This window comes from Moschus berezovskii, chromosome 13 (assembly GCF_049115385.1).
Source record: "Moschus berezovskii isolate FMDL1 chromosome 13, NW_MosBer_1.0, whole genome shotgun sequence".
In the NCBI taxonomy this organism is placed as follows: Eukaryota; Metazoa; Chordata; class Mammalia; order Artiodactyla; family Moschidae; genus Moschus; species Moschus berezovskii.
Window position 1 is genome coordinate 75,330,848 of NC_142472.1, and position 21,831 is coordinate 75,352,678.

At 36.7% G+C, this 21,831-nt stretch overlaps 1 protein-coding gene across 1 annotated transcript in view; it reads left to right on the top strand.

Annotated features, from left to right (window-relative positions):
* VWA8 (von Willebrand factor A domain containing 8) overlaps nt 1-21,831 on the top strand; it is a 399,072-nt gene that overhangs the window by 185,117 nt on the left and 192,124 nt on the right. Inside the window, exons 22-26 of the mRNA XM_055426030.2 lie at nt 5,603-5,678; nt 7,640-7,775; nt 11,937-12,056; nt 16,943-17,148; nt 19,522-19,673. Of these exons, the coding sequence (XP_055282005.1) occupies nt 5,603-5,678; nt 7,640-7,775; nt 11,937-12,056; nt 16,943-17,148; nt 19,522-19,673 (690 nt within the window). The remainder of the gene's footprint in view (nt 1-5,602; nt 5,679-7,639; nt 7,776-11,936; nt 12,057-16,942; nt 17,149-19,521; nt 19,674-21,831) is intronic.

Sequence of the window (21,831 nt, forward strand, 5' to 3'; positions counted from 1 at the left end):
AACATCCCAGCTGCCTCAGCTGGTAAAGGATCCCGCCTGCCAATTCAGGAGATGTAAGAGCTGCAGGTTCAATCCCTGATTTAGGAAGATTGCCTGGAGGAGGGCATGGAAACCCCCTCTGGACAGAGGAACCTGGTGGGCTACAGTCCATGGTATCACAGAGAGTCAGACACGAATCACGTACATACCCTATGATGCAGTAGTGTTTTCCTTTAAGAAAATCTATCTTGAAAACTTAATAAAAGAATTGTATTATAGAAAACTTGAACATAGATTTCCTGTAAGCAAAAGACTTCTCAAAATAGAATGCTTATTTATATACTGTTTTCTTTCTAACTCAAGTGGTGGAAGTGTGATGAATAAGCCAGGCATTGGGAATTGTTTTAAGTTGATTAATAACCAGAAATTAGGATAAAATAATTCATGGATTATAGTATACCAAATAATATTATGATATATACAAAATGCAGCTTACATAGTAAATATTAGGCAAGAAACATTACACTAAAGATGGATTTTGAGTTATTAACCAAAAGAGGCATGCCTGACCAGTTTTATGGAGAGCTGGTAGAACTTAACCCTTTCTCTGACTTAAATGGTTAAAGGCTGTTTATTGTTTGTCTCAGTGGTCAAAAATAATTATTTTAACTTTATCTTGAATTGCCTGTTGTAAATTATCTTTTCATATTTAATTTCATGCAGGATCCCGTTTATACTGTGCCAAAGGTGGTACATCATTAGTATGGTAAAAATAAGTTCACTTAAATATATTAGGAATTTAAGCTCAGCAAAGGAAAGAATTTGTACTTTCACAGGGACTTATCCTTCTTATCTAAAGCAGTGCCCCTTAGTAGATGTTCAGTAAATTTTTATTGAACGAACGATTATCTTGTGTCGTGATATGAAAATGTATTCACTTAATTTAAAAATTTTTTTATTCGTTCAGTTTTGTATCAATATTTAATCTGCATTTCATTCTTTTCGTTTTTAAAAACTGATTAGAAAATACATTGTTTAAGGGGAAATACATTGTGTCAGGGGAAAAGATAAATAAGGAACCTGCATACTGTTTTTCTTTTTTGGTTTATAGAAAAGAGAAAATGAAGTTCCTACAAAGAAATTAGGTCATTTTGAGTACCCTAAAATTTCCCAAGCCAGAAAGCTCGTTTTCAGAGTAAAGACAAAAGATCCTATTTTAAATATTTGTAGTATATTTATTTTAAAAAAGACTAGACAGCTTACAAAACTTTCAGATTTTGTTAAAGGTTTGACTATCAGCATGACTTTGAATATTGGAGGAATTTCTTTTTAAATAAGTGTTAATATGTTGCTGGGAGACGTGGTAAGGAAGGTAAGTAGAGTTTGAAAGCTATTAATAATTTAAAAATTTTAGCTTCCTTCAAATGACTGTTTTGCGATGGCTATTTTGTTGTCCCCAGAAAAGCCTACCTCTGGAGAGCAAAGTGCTGAACCACAGTCGACTCCCTTCCATAGATATTATCCCCCAATGTCTTCCTTCTTTTTATGGTTTGTTAAGAGTTTATGCATCTGGACATATTAGTGATGAGTGTTTGACAACTAAATACATTATTTGTCCTCCAAAACAACTATTTTAAGAGCTGGAGTCTTTTCAGTCACTTTGGCAGAAATAATGTTTTTTTTATCTTATGAAAGGGACTTTTCCCTCACAGCATTCAAAGCACATTTAATAATATTTCTTTCTTACTCTTGTCTTTAACTTTTTACTCTACTATATTTCCTCAAATGTTCTATTTTAATTCCCCTCTGTAGAGATGAATAATATTGGGTTTCAGGAGTCTAATTGATTTGCTGTCCACCTGAAACCATCACAACATTGTTAATTGGCTATACTCCAATACAACACAAAAAGTTAAAACAGAAAATATATACTTGTGCATGAAAAAAATAATAGTAATTATTAAAAAGAGTTTAAGTGATTTAAAAACAAGAACGTTGAAATAATTGACAAAATTGGAAGACTATTTATTAATAGACCACTGCTGGTTTTTAACTAACCCTGCAATAATCATAGCTAATTTGTATCTTCTTTTTCTTGGATTGTGTGGCAACACTGCTTATATTAGTGATTATTTCTGTTTGAGGGCTCAGGGAAGTTTCTTTCCCAACTTAGCAAAATAAATTTGTCTTTTGTAGGCAAGGCAGGAAGGAAGTGTGCAGAGAGCCCAGAATGTTTGTAAAAAATTCTCAAATTTGTTTGCCTCCCCTTTGTCTAAGTTACCACTCTCTTCTTTTATTAATGATAATTATTATTAGTACTTCTTATCTTTATTTCATTACTTTTTTTAAACTAAGCCTTGTAGAAATGATAGTCTTGATAATGCCTTGACTTCTTCACTTAAAATATCCTTCAACAGCATTTACTTCTCAGACAGTAATTTTATGCTTATATCTAATTTTTTTAAATTAACATTTGATTCTATTTTCATAATCATCCCACTTGTTAAAATATTGAGCAAATATTTGTAAAGTGCCTCCTGTGAGTCATATTCTATCTTTCTTTTCTCATGCTTGGTTTATAATAATGAATGGACTATTACTTTAGCCATCTCTATTTTAATGAACTGCAAAGTTAGATAAGATTTTTATTAGCTATTTGAAACTCCTATGTGTCTTTTTTCTTCCTTCACCCTTGTGCTTAATTATTATTGTTTTTTTAAAAGACAGCTAACCATAAGCCAATTTAAATACAACTTACTAAAATATCATCCTCAAAACAGACATTGCTATTTTGAGATCTTTTGCTCCTCAGTAAATTAGAATTTATTAGCTTAATGTACCTTTATTGCGAAGTCGCAGGAATGGATTGTGCTTGCTCTCCAGTGGCCAATTTGCTGTCCTTATTTTGATAAAAACTTGGTCTTTATTCAATCTAATTAGTTTTATTGCATCTGGAATCATTTAAAATTACTATTGAAGCATTAATAAATCCAACTTAAAAGAACTTTAGAGTCACAGAGTTAAAATAAGACTAGAGTTTAGCACCATATTTCTTTGAGTAGCCTCTTTATCAACACAGGCTTTAACTGATGGACAACGTTAGTTTGTAAAATAGTAAGTGAGAAGAACTGGTGCTAACGTGTCAGCAATTAGCTGAACATTCTAATTAATTCCTCAAGCATTGCTGGTAACTGTTATGTCCTGGAGAGATGTCTCTTTATTAAACTATAGGCACAGAAACTGTTACTAAGATGTGTTTTCTTTTCCCCAGTAGTGTTGAAAATTTGACTCTACTTCAGCTTTTATGAGCTTATATTTCAAAACTGTTCTTGAGAGGAACAAATCAGAATAGAATTGAAACTGTAGCAAATAAAATATTCTCTTAGGGTCATTGATTATTTGTGTGGAGAATTACTATGATGCTCCTAAAACCAAAGCAATGATTTTAGTCATATATTTTCTGAAAAAGAATCATTGTATTGTCTTTAAGGGTCAATTTATATGCTATTCTATCATGGCTTCCCTGGTAGCTCAGCTGGTAAAGAATCCGCCTGCAGTGCAGGAGACCTGCGTTCGATCCTTGGGTTGGGAAGATCCCCGGAGAAGGGAAAGGCTACCCACTCCAGTATTCTGGCCTGGAGAATCCCATGGACTGTATAGTCCTTGGGGTATCAAAGAGTTGGACACGACTGAACGACGCTCACTTTCACTTATATGCTACTTGTGACAGTAGTCATCATTTACTGAGTTGAAGTTTATAATATTGTAAGATATCTTGAAAAACAAGCTTTTAAAAAATACATATTTATACATTTTTGGTTGCAGTGGTTCTTCTTTGCTGCGCTTGGGCACTCTTCGTTGTGGTCTGTGGGCTTCTCGTTGCAGTGGCTTCCCTTGTTGCAGAGCATGGGCTGTAGGTGTGCTGGCTTCAGTCGTTGCAGTGTATGGGCCCAGTGGTTGTAGCTCACAGGCTGTGAAGCAGGAGCTCAGAAGTTGTGACATCCAAGCCTAGCTGCTCCGCGGCATGTGGAATCTTCCTGGACCAGGGATTAAACCTGTGTCCGCTGTACTAGCAGGCGGATTCTAATCCACTGGGCCATCAGGGAAGTTCAAGCTTTTTGTTGTTGTTGTATTAAGTGCTGTGCAGAAGTTAGTGAGTTATTTTCTACTCATATAATAAGGGGCTGACATATAAGCCAATCTGTTTTTTTAATTGAATATCATTTTACATATTTTGCTAGACTTTGCTTTTCCTTTGACGTGTAAGACAAAGGAAAGAACAAAACCACTTTTTCGCTTTAAGTTGCTCTTTCTCATTGCCTACTCCACTGAAAGCCGTGTTTCCCATTTGTATTTATCCTTATTCCTTGTCCCTTTTAAGAATCATCTGATTTGTGCTTGTTCCCTCAAACCTATGTTTTTTATTTCTAGCACAAGTCTTTTGAGAAATCTAATTTGCCAAATTGTATGCTGTCAGAATTTACGTGTTATAGAACAATTTCATTTGCCTTTTTAAAATTGTAATTCACCTTGAATTTCCTGTTCTTAATCTGCTATGAAGCACCATAATTATTACAGTAGTGACTGAATTTCCTTTCTACTGATACAAGAGTTCCCTTTTCCATTTCGGTGCTGGGAGGTGTCATGTTGTTGCCCGTTAAATATGTGACAGCTGAGGTGAGAAATTCACTATATTGCTATAGAAATCTGTGTGAACACATCTCTTTCTTTTCCTCACCCACCCTTCTGTATCGCCAGAATACGAACAGTGAATTTGTGATATTAATTAAACTCTGTTATTTGTTTAAAACCCAAAAATAGATTTTATTTTTTTTAGCAGAAGATAGCAAAAGTGTACCCTACACTAAACTTAGGAGACCCAGGAATACAAAAAATGGATATATGACTCTTATGTTTTACTCTGGATCAAATGTCATTTTATTTCTTTACTGATTTGGCAAGAAGATTCATAGGTGATGTGAACTTCATATCTTATCATGTGTGGAGTTGGATAACATCTAGGTAGCTCACTGTTAATACTTTTGAAAATCCTAATCTAAAGGAAAGTCAGGTAGATAATAGGTAGACTTAAGAAAGTAAAATGAATTGCCCTAATCCTACCAGAAATGTTCGCAATCCCATGTTTGCTGGAGTGAGATAAAATGGTCTTGCATGATGGCAGGTTGGGCCACGAAATGTAATTCACAGACTCACTTTAATCAGGCACATCAGCATGCCAGTCATCACCAAAGTCACCATCAAATTATTTTTAAATAAAGTAAATATTGTATAGGTAATGCAAATATTTATTTTTAATTTCTCCTTTTCACCTTCAGAAGGTGATTTTAAAGAGTAAAATGGTCATAGGGAAATTACTGGGGAAAGGAGAAGTAAAGAGCCTGGATAATTTGTAAACTTGGACTAATTCCCAAACCTTTATAACTTATATCAACATCTACAAAATACTGTTGCTGAGTGGAATTTCATTTGCTTTTTTATTCGTCTTAGGAGAAGCTGGATGGTAAACTAAAGGAAGAAAAAGAGAAATGCTCTCATGTTTTATTCGAAATCAAATGTCATTTTATTTCTTTACTAACTATAAAATCTGTTGGTTTAACTTTAGGGACACCACAGTCCAAACACTTACTCTTCAGCCTTCTGTTAAAGATGGACTTATTGTATATGAAGACTCACCTTTGGTTAGTAATGCAATTATATGAATATTCTCAACTGTGTTCTTTGAATGGTAATTATATTTCAGCCTTTGAGAGGAAGAAATATCCCACTGATTTCAGTATGTTTCAGTCTTAACTAGAAAACACTCATTCATATGTCATTTGGAGAGTGGATATTTAAATGCAAGTTACTGGGAAAATAACATGTTTTCTTATTCTATTCCTCTCTCCAGATAGAGATTTAGGGAATGATAGAAATCCTCTAATGATAATTTTTCCATTCCAGAACTTTCAAAAAAGACTAAAAGTTTGCTGTTGTTTTCAGATGTGCAGACGTTGAAATTAGATAATGCTTCTGGAATGTTTTTTAAAATGATTTTAATGAGTAAAATATTAGCCCAACATTTTGGACAGCTAGGAAGATCATTCCTTAGCTTCTCACGTAAGAGCCCCCCCCAAAAAATTCTTGTTCTGCCAGGCATGTCTTTCTGTGTAGGTAACTGCTCTCCAGCAGTGGCGCAGATAAGCCGTCGTGAGAACTCTGTGGTCCAGACCCCAGTGATGGGCGTCTTCAGGACCTCCTGTCTGAGTCCCTCCAGAGTGGATTCGACCTTCTCTCAACAGAGATGTGAAGGCTGGAGTTGGAAGTAGAAGCTACATGTTTTCTCTCTCTTTTTTAAAAATCGGGTTATTTTTACCCTAAAGTTAAAAAGAAAAATTCTTATTCATATTTTTAGAATATGAAATAAGATATTTGTGGTACAGAGAATCACCTATTTCTCAATCTGTGTTTCTCTAAAATTACTTCCCAAAACCATGTAATGAGAAAAGTTTATGATATGCTCCATTTTCTGTTATGAGCTATTTCTTACTATTTAAAAAAATAATCTCTGGGTTTACATTGAATTTCACTGAGTATCTCCTATCCATTCTTTTTAAATGTTTTTAAGAGTTTTTCCTAGCTTTTTTCCTATCTTTTCATAATGTGACTAGTCATCTAATTTACTCAGTCATCCAAGACCTAGAACTCTCTTATTTTTCCTTTCACCTCTTCCCTTCTAATTAGTCGCCAAGGCTATAGAATATACCTCTGAATATTTCTTCAGATAATATAATGCTTTTTATTTCCATTTTAGCAGCAGCAGCATTTCCATTTTTACCCATGTCCTCTTCCCTAAAATCATATCCTCACATCACTTTTTTACCAAGTTGTTACGATATTCCCGCTCTAGTCTATTCTGCATATTTCTGCAAGATTAAAGGCACTGACTTGTAGCTCTAAACTTGTTATCATGTCTGAACTCATAAATCTTTAATTTGTCCTATTTAATGAGACAAAGCACATATTTTTTGGCCTGGCAGTCAACTTTTTATTAGTTGAGACCTGATCTACACTTTCAGATCCTTTTCTGTCTTTTCTTACATTTAACCTCTGCATCAGCCAAGAAAGACTGTTCATATTCACTCTTCCTTCAGTAGGATGCAGATTTCATGAGTTTGACCTTTGATTCTCTTTATCTTGACTACCCATTTCTCCACTATCCATACTGATCTCTTAAAACTGTGCACTCTTTTAAGGCTACCACAAGTGCAATGTTCTGATATCCAGTACTGATGATTACAATAATTTCTCATTTCAAATAGAAAAATGCTTCTCTATTTGATATATCAATACTTGTTTTAATTCTCCCCTTCCTGGGGGTGTGAAATGTGAGCATCACCAACATAGGGCTAATTGGGATGCTGCAAGAAAATAAAGTGATTACTGCAGAGTTTGCAGTTCAGTAACTATGAGAAGCTTTTGGTGGAGATCCGTAAATACTGTTTCCAGCTCTGCTACATACATTTTTTGTGATTTTATATTTATAGCTTGCAGAAAACCAGCTATTAGAAATCCAAAGCAATGAGTGATGGAATTTTTAAAACGTTTGCTTTCGTTTTTTTGTTTGTTTGTTTTGTTTACAATAAATGTTCTGTCTTCAAAGGTTAAAGCAGTAAAATCGGGTCATGTTCTGGTAGTAGATGAGGCAGACAAGGCTCCAACAAATGTCACCTGTACTTTAAAAACTCTGGTAGAAAATGGAGAAATGATTCTAGCAGATGGACGACGCATTGTTGCAAGTGAGTATAAAAAGCAACTTTTCTTTCAATGTGCAATTTTTACATCTGTTGTATCAGATCACACACTTAGCTGGCTGCCTATCTACAAATAACAAGCATCAATTTAGTATAAGTCAAGTTGTGTGTATTGATAATTATTAATAAAAGTCAATATGTCTGAATCTAGCTTTGTTAGTTTCACTTCCTAATAGCCGGAGAGTGTCTTTGAAAATTTCAATAGTAGCTTTAGGACAAATCAGCTTCATATTTTTTCTACTCTGAGAATACAAACATATAATCCCTTTTATATTTATGTCTCAATTATTTGTGTACAGTTTATTTTCTTTCATTATTATCTGGAATTTTTAAAGCTCTACCATGTTTTTGTTACTTATAATGTTAAAATCAATGTTATTATTAGCGCAGTATAATTAGAAAAAAATTGCTCGGCATTTAATATCAGTTATATGTATATACATATATATGTATACATATATATCACACACACACACACCATACATACTTGCCTCAGAAAGAAGTTACTCTGCTTTGGAGTACCTTCTTCTATTTATTTTTATGGTTGTTAGGGAAAACGTTGATAGGTAAATCTTATAAGTCTGTTTAACCCATAGGAAAATATTGTCTAGTGCAATGTGAGAACATTTTCTAGTTTTTAATTTTTGTGTCATGAAAAGACTTGAAGATCTTTAACTAGCCACTGAAATATAGTCAATAGCAAGGTAGCCAAACTGAGACTAATGACTGAAATCTTCAGTACTCAAAAAGTATGTACAGAAGACTATAAAAATGTACGAGTCCATCGCCACAGAGGTTTCTTCTTAGACATTGTCATTGCAAGACTGCTGCATCTAAACCTAAGAAACTTAGCACTAATAAAAGTATTCTGAGACGGCAGTTTCACAATGAGTGTAGGAAAAAGTGAGAATTTGAGTTAAACAGCCTGATAACTATCTTTTAGAAAATCATTCAGACTCTCAAGATTTGAATGCTGCCTGCCCTTTTTAAAGGCATTATAAGGACAGTGAAATAGAAAGCAAGAAAGATCTACTGGAACAAACTTGTGGTTAAACAGAGACAGTCTCCAAGCAAGGAGTCATCATCATAATTTTTAAATTGAAATTTGATTGTAGATGACATTTTAAACACAAGAGCAGCTGAATCTCTTTTGAACGTAGTTTCATAAAGCGTCACTTCCATGCCTATGTTTTTCATTTTCTTTGCTTTTTTAAATTTTCGTGTTTTATTGCCATTTTTATGTTAGTTAACTAATTAAATTTTTCATGTGAACACGCACCTTGTTATTTACCACTACTAAAATAAATAGAGATCAAATGTTAAAACTAATGGTGGTATTATTACATGAATATATGGCACATTGAAAGGTTACTTTTTCTTATCATAAAGAAGTATGAGTGTAGCTTCCTATAGACCCTTAATAAAACTCCAAGAATTTTGCATCTGTGAAAAGAAGAGAAGCGAAACACCAAGGAGAAAAGGAAAGATGTACCCATTTGAATGGAGAGTTCCAGAGAATAGCAAGGAGAGATGAGAAAGCCTTCCTCAGTGATCAGTGCAAAGAAATAGAGGAAAACAATAGAAAGGGAAAGACTAGAGATCTCTTTTAGAAAATTAGAGATACAAAGGAAACTTTTCATGCAAAGATGGGCATAATAAAGGACAGAAATGGTATGAGCCTCAGAGAAGCAGAAGATATTAAGAAGAGGTGGCAAGAATACACAGAAGAACTATACAGGAAAGATCTTCATGACCCAGATAATCACGATGGTATGATCACCCACCTAGAGCCAGACATTCTGGAATGCGAAGTCAAGTGGGCCTTAGAAAGCATCACTATGAACAAAGCTAGTGGAGGTGATGGAATTCCAGTTGAGCTATTTCAAATCCTGAAAGATGATGCTGTGAAAGTGCTGCACTCAACATGCCAGCAAATTTGGAAACCTCAGCAGTGGCCACCGGACTGGAAAAGGTCAGTTTTCATTCCAATTCCAAAGAAAGGCAATGCCAAAGAATGCTCAAACTACCGCACAATTGCACTCATCTCACATGCTAGTAAAGTAATGCTCAAAATTCTCCAAGCCAGGCTTCAGCAATACATGAACTGTGAACTTCCAGATGTTCAAGCTGGATTTAGAAAAGGCAGAGGAACCAGAGATCAAATTGCCAGCATCCAGTGGATCATCGAAAAAACAAGAGAGTTCCAGAAAATCATCTATTTCTGCTTTATTGACTATGCCAATTTATTGACTGTATGGATCACAATAAAGTGTGGAAAATTCTGAAAGAGATGGGAATACCAGACCACCTGACCTGCCTCTTGAGAAATCTGTATGCAGTTCAAGAAGCAACAGTTAGAACTGGACATGGAACAACAGACTGGTTCCAAATCAGGAAAGGAGTACATCAAGGCCGTGTGTTGTCACCCTGCTTATTTAACTTACATGCAGAGTACATCATGAGGAATGCTGGGCTGGAAGAAGCACATCAAGATAGCCGGGAGAAATATCAATAACCTCAGATATGCAGATGACACCACCCTTATGGCAGAAAGCGAAGAAGAACTGAAGAGCCTCTTGGTGAAAGTGAAAGAGGAGAGTGAAAAAGTTGGCTTGAAGCTCAAACATTCAGAAAACTAAGATCATGGCATCCGGTCCCTTAACTTCATGGCAAATAGATGGGAAAACAGTGGAAACAGTGACAAACTTTATTTTTTTGGACTCCAAAATCACTGCAGATGGTGACTGCAGCCATGAAATTAAAAGATACTTACTCCTTGGAAGAAAAGTTATGACCGACCTAGACAGCATATTGAAAAGTAAAGACATTACTTTGCCAACAGAGGTCCATCTAGTCAAAGCTATGGTTTTCCCAGTAGTCATGTATGGTTGTGAGAGTTGGACTATAAAGAAAGCTGAGCACCAAAGAATTGATGCTTTTGAACTGTGGTGTTGGAGAAGACTCTTGAGAGTCCCTTGGAATGCAATGAGATTCAACCAGTCCATCCTAAAGGAAATCAGTCCTGAATATTCATTGGAAGAACTGATTTTAAAGCCGAAACTCCAATACTTTGGCCACCTGATGCGAAGAACTGACTCATTTGAAAAGACCCTGATGCTTGGAATGATTGAAGGCGGGAGGAGAAGGGGACGACAGAGGATGAGATGGTTGAATGGCATCACTGACTCAATGGACATGAGTTTGAGTAAATTCCAGGAGTTGGTGATGAACAGGGAGGCCTGGCGTGCTGCAGTCCATGGGGTCTCAAATTTCGGACATAACAGAGCGACTGAACTGAAGTGATCTTCACATCTATCATTTTTTAGAGATGAACAGCCTAAAGGCTAAGATTTAAATAAACCCAAATGACAGGTGTTCTGTCTTAAAATAGCGATAATAAAGTTTTTGCTACCTTAAATTTTTGTTTGGACTAGCAGTTCAATCTGAAATGTACACCAGCCAGTAGTATATAATATTTACTTCCTTTAGTACCTTAGACATTTGCACAAAGAAAGCTCCAGTCAACTTGAAATTACATATTTTAAGAACTATGATCGAATCCCTCAAATGGAAATAAATCAACTTTTCTCTAATGAATTGACTTGATGTTCAAGACTTTCTCCTATGTAGTTAATCCTTTCAGGGTGGATAATCTAAACAGGACTTACTCCTTAGCTACAGAATAGCAGGCTTTATGCAAAGGGATGCAGTTGCTGATTTGATTAAAAAAAAACTGAAGGATGTTTAGATTATCCTTTGAGTATCCTTTGGCTTTATTATAGATTCTTATTTGTATTTTAAATGAATGATAGGATCTTAAGCGAAGTTTAAGCACCATAAGACAAAATTTAGACAAGTTTGCTTTTTAGATGTGCCTTTAATTTACATAAAAATGCAAGTTCCTGTATAATTGAGTAAACATTTTATCAGTATTCTGTTCTAAGCAAACTTTCTCAAAGATGTTTTTGTTTTCTCCAACCCAGTTACTAAAACGAGATTTCTTAGAGTTGTTTTACAATCCTACAGTTATAAAACCCTACAGTTATATAAAACTATAACTCCATATAGTTATTTTAAAGGCTATAACTTGATACTCTTAAGAATTATTGAATATCAATAAAGAATAAATTGAAATTTTTTTTTCAGATGCTGCACTAGTCAATGGAAGAGAAAATGTTATAGTGATTCATCCTGATTTTAGAATGATTGTTCTGGCCAACAGACCTGGATTTCCTTTCCTAGGCAATGATTTCTTCGGTACCTTAGGTAAAAACAATAATGATAATAATAACCAAAATAGTAGCAATAACAATAATAATATCATCGTAGTAGCAGTGCTATATTGGTTGTCACTGAATGCTCCCAACTAACTGCTCCCACATGCTGTCATCATCACAACCATTTTGTGAGAGTATTTTTATCCCCATTTTAGAGGAGAAGAATGTCTGATATTTGGAGAGATTATTTTTCTAGGGCCACTCAGATGATAAGTGTTAGAACTTGGCTTCATATCTAAGACTATAGATAGTCTTAGAGTAGAATACAAATTAAGAAAGGGTTTTTAGTGTTTGGTTTTCATCACATCACACTAACTGTGGAAAGGTTTGAGGCCAGCTCTGGGGAGACTGATTCACATTTATTGGAGAGGCCCTGGGATAAACTGAATCATCAGGAACCTTTAAGAAGAAGTTCTCTTCTCTGTGACAAGTAGCTAATTCTGAATACTGGGCATTCCATATTCAACGTGAAGCTGGCTCAGTCTCCTAGTAGGATTTTTGATCTGGCGACTTCACATCAAGGAATTTATCCAAGGAAATTCCCTGTGCAATAATTTAAGTACAAGGATAGGCAATATAGCATTGTTTATAGTTGCAAAAATAAAAGGAAGCAACCCAAATGTACACCCCAATGGGACTGAGTGAAGAAATTCTATTATATCCACTCAGTAAATTACCATGCAGTTGTTTAAAAAAAGATGGAACATGAGTTTACCCATGCTGATACCAAAGGAAAAAAGGTTCCTAGAAATGTATTAAGTGAAACAATGAGAACAGCCTGTGTAGTAGTCTGCCAGTTGAATTAATAGAAAATAAAAGGCAAGAGGGATGAGTGTACACGAATATGCTTGACACGCGTAGAATCTCCTCAGGTGAGAGTCTCGCGTCCTCTGACCTCACTGACCTTGCTTCCTGCCCTGCTCTGTGCTGCTTTCCCATCGCTTACCCTCTTCCAGCCTCCTTGCCCCCTGCCCCTTCTCTGAACATGCCAGCCATGCTCGCCCTAGGGTCTTTGCATTAGTTGTGCCTGCCATGCTCTTCCGTCACATACCTGCATTTGCCTAGTTGTCACCTTCTCAGCGAGGCCGACCTGTCTGACATCCCCAGCCATCACCATTTCTCAAGTACTATACTGTGCTTTTCTTTTTTCCTTGAAACGTACAGTTTCTAACATTTATAATTTTGTTTATTTCCTCCCTACGCCAGAATCTGAACTCCATGAGGACAGGGGTTTGTGTGTTTTTGATCACTGAAGTCTATAAAGTATATAGAGTATTACTTGGCGCATAGAAGGAATGTAATTATTATTTGATGAGTGAATGAATAAGGGATCGATTATAGCTTTACATGGGAGAAGGCAATGGCACCCCACTCCAGTACTCTTGCCTGGAAAATCCCATGGACGGAGAAACCTGGCAGGCTGCAGTCCATGGGGTCGCTAAGAGTCGGACACGACTGAGCGACTTCACTTTCACTTTATAGCTTTATATTAGTGTTGCATTTGCTTTTCAGCAAAAAAGGCCAAAGCTGTTTTTCATGTTTGTATTTGAATGAGTTTAGCCTGTGAGATACAAGCTTGAAGTTATCATGATTGCATTTTATTCAGTTGCTTTCATGTATATATGATAACAATAAAAGAATGATCTGAGTCATTTCTGAGTCCAAGTAAGTTCTAAATATCCTTCCTTTCTAAAATGAACATATTAAATAATTCAAATCTATTTACTCTAACTTCCGTTGGTCCCAGTCCTTTGGATTATAAATCAGAATTATGTGAACTTTTATCTGAGAAATTTCTCTCTCTCGAGCATAGATTATATTTTTCTAATATGTTCTCATTAGTCTAAATTATGGGTGAAATATTTTGTTTCCAATTCCTTTTCCTTGATTTTTATTTAGATATTATCTCTGCATGTTTACTTTTCTGAAACCAACTTAGAAAGTATATTCTAGCAATGTGAGCAAGATATAAATTGTTTAGAGAGTGATGATAACTAATTTCCCCATTTTTAGTATACATTAAAAGTCCTGCATATATGTATATAATTTCTGAAGATATTTACCGTGTGCTATAAATTGAAGAAAGTAGGGAAAACCACTAGACCATTCAGATATGACCTAAATCAAATCCCTTATGATTACACAGTGGAAGTAAGAAATAGATTTAAGGGCCTAGATCTGATAGATAGAGTGCCTGATGAACTCTGGACGGAGGTTCATGGCATTGTACAGGAAACAGGGACCAAGACCATCCCCATGGAAAAGAAATGCAAAAAAGCGAAATGGCTGTCTGAGGAGGCCTTACAAATAGCTGTGAAAAGAAGAGAAGCGAAAAGCAAAGGAGAAAAGGAAAGATATAAGCATCTGAATGCAGAGTTCCAAACAATAGCAAGGAGAGATAAGAAAGCCTTCCTCAGTGATCAATGCAAAGAAATGGAGGAAAACAACAGATGCAAAGATGGGCTCGATAAAGGACAGAAATGGTATGGACCTAACAGAAGCGGAAGATATTAAGAAGAGGTGGCAAGAATACACAGAAGAACTGTACAAAACAGATCTTCACGACGAAGATAATCACGATGGCGTGATCACTCACCTGGAACCAGACATCTTGGAATGTGAAGTCAAGTGGGCCTTAGAGAGCATCACGACGAGCAAAGCTAGTGGAGGTGATGGAATTCCAATTGAACTCTTTCAAATCCTGAAAGATGATGCTGTGAAAGTGCTGCACTCAATATGCCAGCAAATTTGGAAAACTCAGCAATGGCCACAAGACTGGAAAAGGTCAGTTTTCATTCCAATCTCAAAGAAAGGCAATGCCAAAGAATGCTCAAACTACCTCACAATTGCACTCATTTCACACGCTAGTAAAGTCATGCTCAAAATTCTCCAAGCTAGGCTTCAGCAATATGTGAATCGTGAACTTCCAGATGTTCAAGCAGGTTTTAGAAAAGGCAGAGGCACCAGAGATCAAATTGCCAACATCCGCTGGATTATGGAGAAAGCAAGAGAGTTCCAGAAAAACATCTATCCTGCTTCATTGACTATGCCAAGGCCTTTGACTGTGTGGATCACAATAAAGTGTGGAAAATTCTGAAAGAGATGGGAATCCCAGACCACCTGACCTGCCTCTTGAGAAACCTGTATGCAGGTCAGGAAGCAACAGTTAGAACTGGACATGGAACAACAGACTGGTTCCAAATAGGAAAGGGAGTACGTCAAGGTTGTTTATTGTCACCCTGCTTATTTAACGTCTATGCAGAGTACATCATGAGGAATGCTGGGCTGGAAGAAGCACAAGCTGGAATCAAGATTGCCGGGAGAAATATCAATAACCTCAGATATGCAGATGACACCACCCTTCTGGCAGAAAGTGAAGAGGAACTCAAAGGCCTCTTGATGAAAGTGAAAGAGGAGAGTGAAAAGGTTGGCTTGAAGCTCAACATTCAGAAAACGAAGATCATGACATCTGGTCCCATCACTTCATGGGAAATAGATGGGGAAACAGTGGAAACCGTGTCAGACTTTATTTTTTTGGGCTCCAAAATCACTGCGGATGCTGATTGCAGCCATGAAATTAAAAGACGCTTGCTCCTTGGAAGGAAAGTTATGACCAGCTTAGATAGCATATTAAAGAGCAGGGACATTACCTTGCCAACCAAGGTCTGTCTAGTCAAGGCTATGGTTTTTCCCGTGGTCATGTATGGATGTGAGAGTTGGACTGTGAGGAAGGCTGATCACCGAAGAATTGATGCTTTTGAACTGTGGTGTTGGAGAAGACTCTTGAGAGTCCCTTGGACTGCAAGGAGATTTAACCAGTCCATTCTAGAGGAGATCAACCCTGGGTGTTCATTGGAAGGACTTATGCTAAAGCTGAAGCTCCAATACTTTGGCCACCTCATGCGACGAGTTGACTCACTGGAAAAGACTCTGATGCTGGGAGCGATTGCGGGTAGGAGGAGACGGGGAAGACAGAGAATGAGGTGGCTGGATGGCATCACCGACTCGATGGACATGAGTTTGAGTGAACTCCGGGAGTTGGTGATGGACAGGGAGGCCTGGCGTGCTGTGGTTCATGGGGTCGCTAAGAGTCGGACACGACTGAGTGACTGAACTGAACTGATAAAGTTAAAAATGCAATCTCAGAACCACATGAGTATTTTCCAATTAATGGAAAAAGACTAAATTATCAAAACTATGTATGTTTGTATGTGTGCATTTAAATTGGAGTAGGACATGGCAACCCACTCCAGTACCCTTGCCCAGAGAATCACATGGACAGAGGAGCCTGACGGTCTGTAGTCCATGGGGTCATTAAGAGTCAGACATGACTGAGTGGTTGGACTATAGACCATATATATATGTGTGTGTGTATGTGTATGTATATATATATATATATATGCGTTTAAAAATACTAGCAGGACCAATATTGTAAAGCAATCATCAATCAATTAAAAATAAATAAATATTAAATACTGACATGAAAAATATGAAAAAATTGAATACAGGAAAGTGTTAACCCTGGGTGCCTGTGGGGGAAGGAGTGGGATTGGCAGGAGCTCACAGGGACTTCTCTTTCTGTTATTTGTACTCGACTATCTACCAGTGAGATTATATCCAAGTATTGTATAATTTTTAACAGAAATAAATCTATGTGGAATAAACCACACATCACTCAGGCTCATTTTTGCTTTAGTCATTTGCTTTTTTCTGCATACCTATTGTTGGACAGGCTTTCTATGCAGTTTTACGCATTTAAAAATAGAAGTGCTTCGGTGAGCAACCCATGGCTCTTTCATTGATCATTTCGTATTTGCTTTGTCCTTATAAGGGGTTAGTTGCATACTGAGTGTGAATCTTTTTTTTTTCTCATAGGTGATATTTTTAGCTGCCATGCAGTGGATAATCCCAAACCCTACTCGGAACTCAGGATGCTCAGGCAGTACGGCCCAAATGTGCCCGAGCCCATCCTTCAGAAGCTCGTCGCTGCCTTTGGAGAGCTGAGGAATTTAGCTGACCAGGGTATTATTAACTACCCTTATTCCACCAGAGAAGTTGTCAACATAGTCAAGCATTTGCAGGTATGGCACCTGCGTGTACATGAAAGTTTAAAAGACGTCATCAGTCTTTAGATTTTTTTTAATTTTTTGCCTAATTTATACCCAGTCTTTCCATTTCTCTTTAATACTAATTCAGGTGATGTAGTATGAAATGTCTGTAATCCAAATGAACATTTGTTGTTTAACCTCTGAATTGACTTTGACAAGGTTCCGTGCCATGGCTATTACCAAAGAGCTAGGAAATTTGGTGGAGGTTTTCTGGGGGGTGTGGGAAGACAGGAGAATGAGACAGAAGGGAAGCTTTACTACTATTTGACTTTATACAACAAGCATATATGGTCTCTGAGTAAAAATATTTTCATTTTGAAAATGAAAGACTTGATAAAAAACTGACTTGAAACTAATAATATTGATTCAGTTCAGTTCAGTCGCTTAGTCGTGTCCGACTCTTTGCACATGAATCACAGCACGCCAGGCCTCCCTGTCCAACACCAACTCCCGGAGTTCACTCAAACTCATGTCCATTGAGTTGGTGATGCCATCCAGCCATCTCATTCTCTGTCGTCCCCGTCTCCTCCCGCCCCCAATTCCTCCCACCTGTAAATACTGTGAGAAGATTTTGTTGGATAGAGTAAGTGGGCAAAAGAATGAAATTCCTTATAGCCATCCACGATGCATAGTTCACTTTGGAAGGCTTCCCTGATAGCTCAGTTGGTAAAGAGTCTGCCTGCAGTGCAGGAGACCCTGGTTCAATTCCTGGGTCGGGAAGATCCACTGGAGAAGGGATAGGCTACCCACCCCAGTATTCTTGGGCTTCCCTTGTGGCTCAGCTAGTAAAGAATCCACCTGCAATGAGGGAGACCTGGGTTCGATCCCTGAGTTGGGAAGATCCACTGGAGAAGGGATAGGCTACCCACTCCAGTATTCTTGGGCTTCCCTTATGGCTCAGCTGGTAAAGAATCTCCTGCAATGCAGGAGACCTGGGTTTGATCTCTGGGTTCAGAAGATCCCCTGAAGAAGGGAAAGGCTACCCACTCCAGTTCTGGCCTGGACTATACAGTCCATGGGATCACAATGAATTGGACATGACTGAACGACTTTCACTTTCACTTTTCACCTTGGTAAAGAAGACAAAAAGCCTGTGTAGATTCTGCTTTTTTTTTTTCTCTTTGAAAAACAGCTTGGCATTATCTTTATTTTTTTATTTTATTTTATTTTTTTTTAATTCTTATATTCTTTTGACCTTTTTGTTTGTTTTTGTTTTTTATTTTTATTGGAGGCTAATTATTTTACAATATTATATTGGTTGGTTTTGCCATACATTGACATGAATCCACCCCGAATCCCCCCTCCCACTTCCCTTCTCCCCTTATCCTCCCTCTGGGTCATCCCCGCATACCAGCCCCGAGCATCCTGTAACATGCATCGACCCTGTGAGGGTGGGATGGTTTGGGAGAATGGCATCTGCTTTTATAATAAATGATGGTTTCCAAGCGAACAGTCATAACCTAATGACTCTTGACCTCCGAAAACCTAGATGGGAAAATAGAAAGCTTTGTTCTGCCTGTAAAACCATGGCAAGTCCAGCTGAGATCCCAGCACCTAGAGAGAATCAAGACAGAGGCGATGAGTGACCCAGAGGACCCCAGCAGCGTGAAGTCAGCTGTCTGTAACCCTCATTTTCTTTCCCTCTGCGCTTCCCTGTGTCTGTTCTCTGTACTTTTTACCTTCTTCCTTTCTTTTTTTATTTCTTTACCTTTTTTTTTTCATTTACTCTTGGACTTGTGGCTTTTCTGAATATTTCCATATAGATATTCAACACTCTGCTTTATTTAAGTAGCATTTTTTAATTTGGTCAATCCAGTTGTTGTTTAGTCACTAAGTCGTGTCCAACTCTTTTGCGACCCCATGGCCTGTAGCCCGCCAAGCTCCTCTGTCCATGAGGATTCTCCAGGCAAGAATACTGGAGTGGGTTGCCATTTCCTCCTCCAGGGGATCTTCCCGATCCAGGGATCGAACTTGGGTCTCCCACATTGCAGGCAGATTCTTTACAACTGAGCCACCAGGGAAGCTCAGTACTCATTTTAAAAGCAGGAGATTTCAGAAAGTGGTGAAAGTCACCAAACCCCAGGATTTGAGTACCGATTTAACATTTGAGAGAAAGAACTGTTTCCCCTCAAATTCTGAAATTTATTGAAAAAGAAAAATATTAAGTCATCAGGATAAACGTTTAAAGAGAAAAAAGCATTCCTCCTATCCATTTATCTGACAAGGCCAGTGAGAAAAGGTCTAGTGAAGTTTATTTGATCATTATTGTTCTGTCAGTTTGGGAAATCTTTATAATACTGTGTATTTTATCACATGGTAATAAGGGAATTTTTTTTTTTAATACAGAAATTTCCCACTGAAGGTCTCTCCAGTGTGGTTAGGAACGTGTTTGACTTTGATTCTTACAACAGTGACACGAGGGAGATTTTGATTAACACTTTGCACAAATACGGAATACCAATTGGAGCAAAACCATCCAATGTGCAGCTGGCGAAGGAGTAAGGCAAATCACTCTTGATAAAGTACTCTTGAGTGTAACTGTTCTGATTCTCAAATGCTGATCATTCTGAGTCTACTGTTATACTCTACTAAACTGACCTGGTGTGGGTAAGCTCTTCAAGTATATGGTGCTATTTGCTGGCTGGATTTCGGTTAAATAGCATTATTTATAGGTCTGTAAATTGAGAAATTCAGTTATTCCAAATGTCCCATGAGTAGATGTAATGTAATCAAATAAAGGGAAATATTTGTTTCTTTAACAGTCTCTGTCCTTTTGTTGAATTCCTATGATTCTCATTTTTTCCTAACCTGGTACAGAATCATTGTACAAACATGCAAACTACATGAAGAGATAATATATATTTAGTTAAGATGTTTTTATTTCTGTCACCATATATTTTTCTGTTATAGTTTTCTAAATTTAAAATTATATTAACTTGAAATTTGGGGATTTCTTATTTTAGCCTGACAGATGAAAGAGGCAGGGAAAATAAGTGGGTTTTGTTTCATGTGGGCTACTTGCCTGCTTTTTATTTTGTAATTATAGGCTATATACTTAACAAAGAATCTTAACAAATATGATATTGTTGGCCAGAAAGATAATTGACAGTGTTTGTTAGTAGGATAATTAAGTCAGCACAAATTCACAAGAAAACAGTTTTAAATATGCATAACTTATTGATAATGCATCTAATGTTGTCTTTGTCTGTAAGGAAATCCATTATCATGAATTCCCAAGGGACAAAAATTGCTTTTTATTGAACTTCAGTCTCATATAGAAGGAACTCTCTGCTTTCCTTAGGAAAAGACTGTTGTATATAATGATAGTCCAGCTACATGTATTTATTCTAAGTGCTTACATCATCAGTGTTTATTCTTTGAAGTTATTATAAAACTTGTTAGAATATATGCTAATAAAAGTAGATTGTTAAGGGTTTAACAATTTCTTCAAAGATTTCTTAAAAAGAAACAAATATTTCCCTTTAGTGGTAAAAGAGCTAGATGGAATTGTGTTAGAAATTTATCAATGAATTGGTTTATATTATTAATAAGTAAATTTTCTTTTTGATAAGAATGATTTGACGTCATTTCTAATATATACACTTTTCTGTGGAATAATGTTTTACTGATTGATTAGGAATATTTATGGGCATTTTGAAGCTAGTTTGGTGATTTAATGGATATAACTTATCTCTTACATTAGAGAGTTCAACAAATGTCTTTAATGTACAAACTTCTGTTAGTACTCATGTTTTTTTGCATCCTTTTTATAAATTATATCTTGAGTTTCAATTGGAAATAAGATGGTTTTTAATTTGTATTACCATTAACAAATTTATATACAGTTTCAGCTTCATGGAAACCAGGCTTGTGATTTTAAAATAACTTTTTTTCTATTGTGTACAACTTGAAATAAAATTTAAAATGTGTATTAGTTGATAAGATCAATCAAAAGAAAAACTGTTGGCTATTTAAGTTTCTAAGGAAGACAGATACAGTGATTTAACTTATGCATTACTGTTTCCAGTTCTATACTGAAAAATTCTTGCCATGGCTTGTTCATTGTTGCTATGGTGAGTTAATTCCAACTCTTTTTTTAAATACTTACTTATGAGTGGAAGCGAAAGTGCATTGAGCCTGGAAACAAGATGGTCATGCCTGAGACCAGCATGGAAAGAACTAGTTGTCCGCCCACTCCATGTAGCTAAAAATAGACTTATAGCAGATGTGGGTGAAGTGTGAATTTTCCTTTGGAGTGGAGATAATAGCGGACCACAGTTTGCATATTCAGAGCACGTTTTCATCACCTGTAAATTGCAATGACTTGAGCAGCTCAAAGGTAGTGATGCTATTTTATTAGTGAAATCCACAAGTTCCATACATCTTGTTTCTATCAAATTATCAGTCTTGCGCTTTGAGAGGGTAGCATGGTAAGGTGAACAAAGCAATGTCCTGAGAATTCTGCAGTTAATGACATGTTCAACGTGCATGTCTGGGTTAGACATGAAGAAACAGATTTTACCCTGTTTGTAAAATGCGACTTTTTTACTGTAGCATAACCATATAACTTATCACCTAATCAAGATGCTGTTTAGAATGAAAGGGCACTATTAATAATAAGCCTGTGAAAAGAGATGTGGAATAAGACTGTTCTAG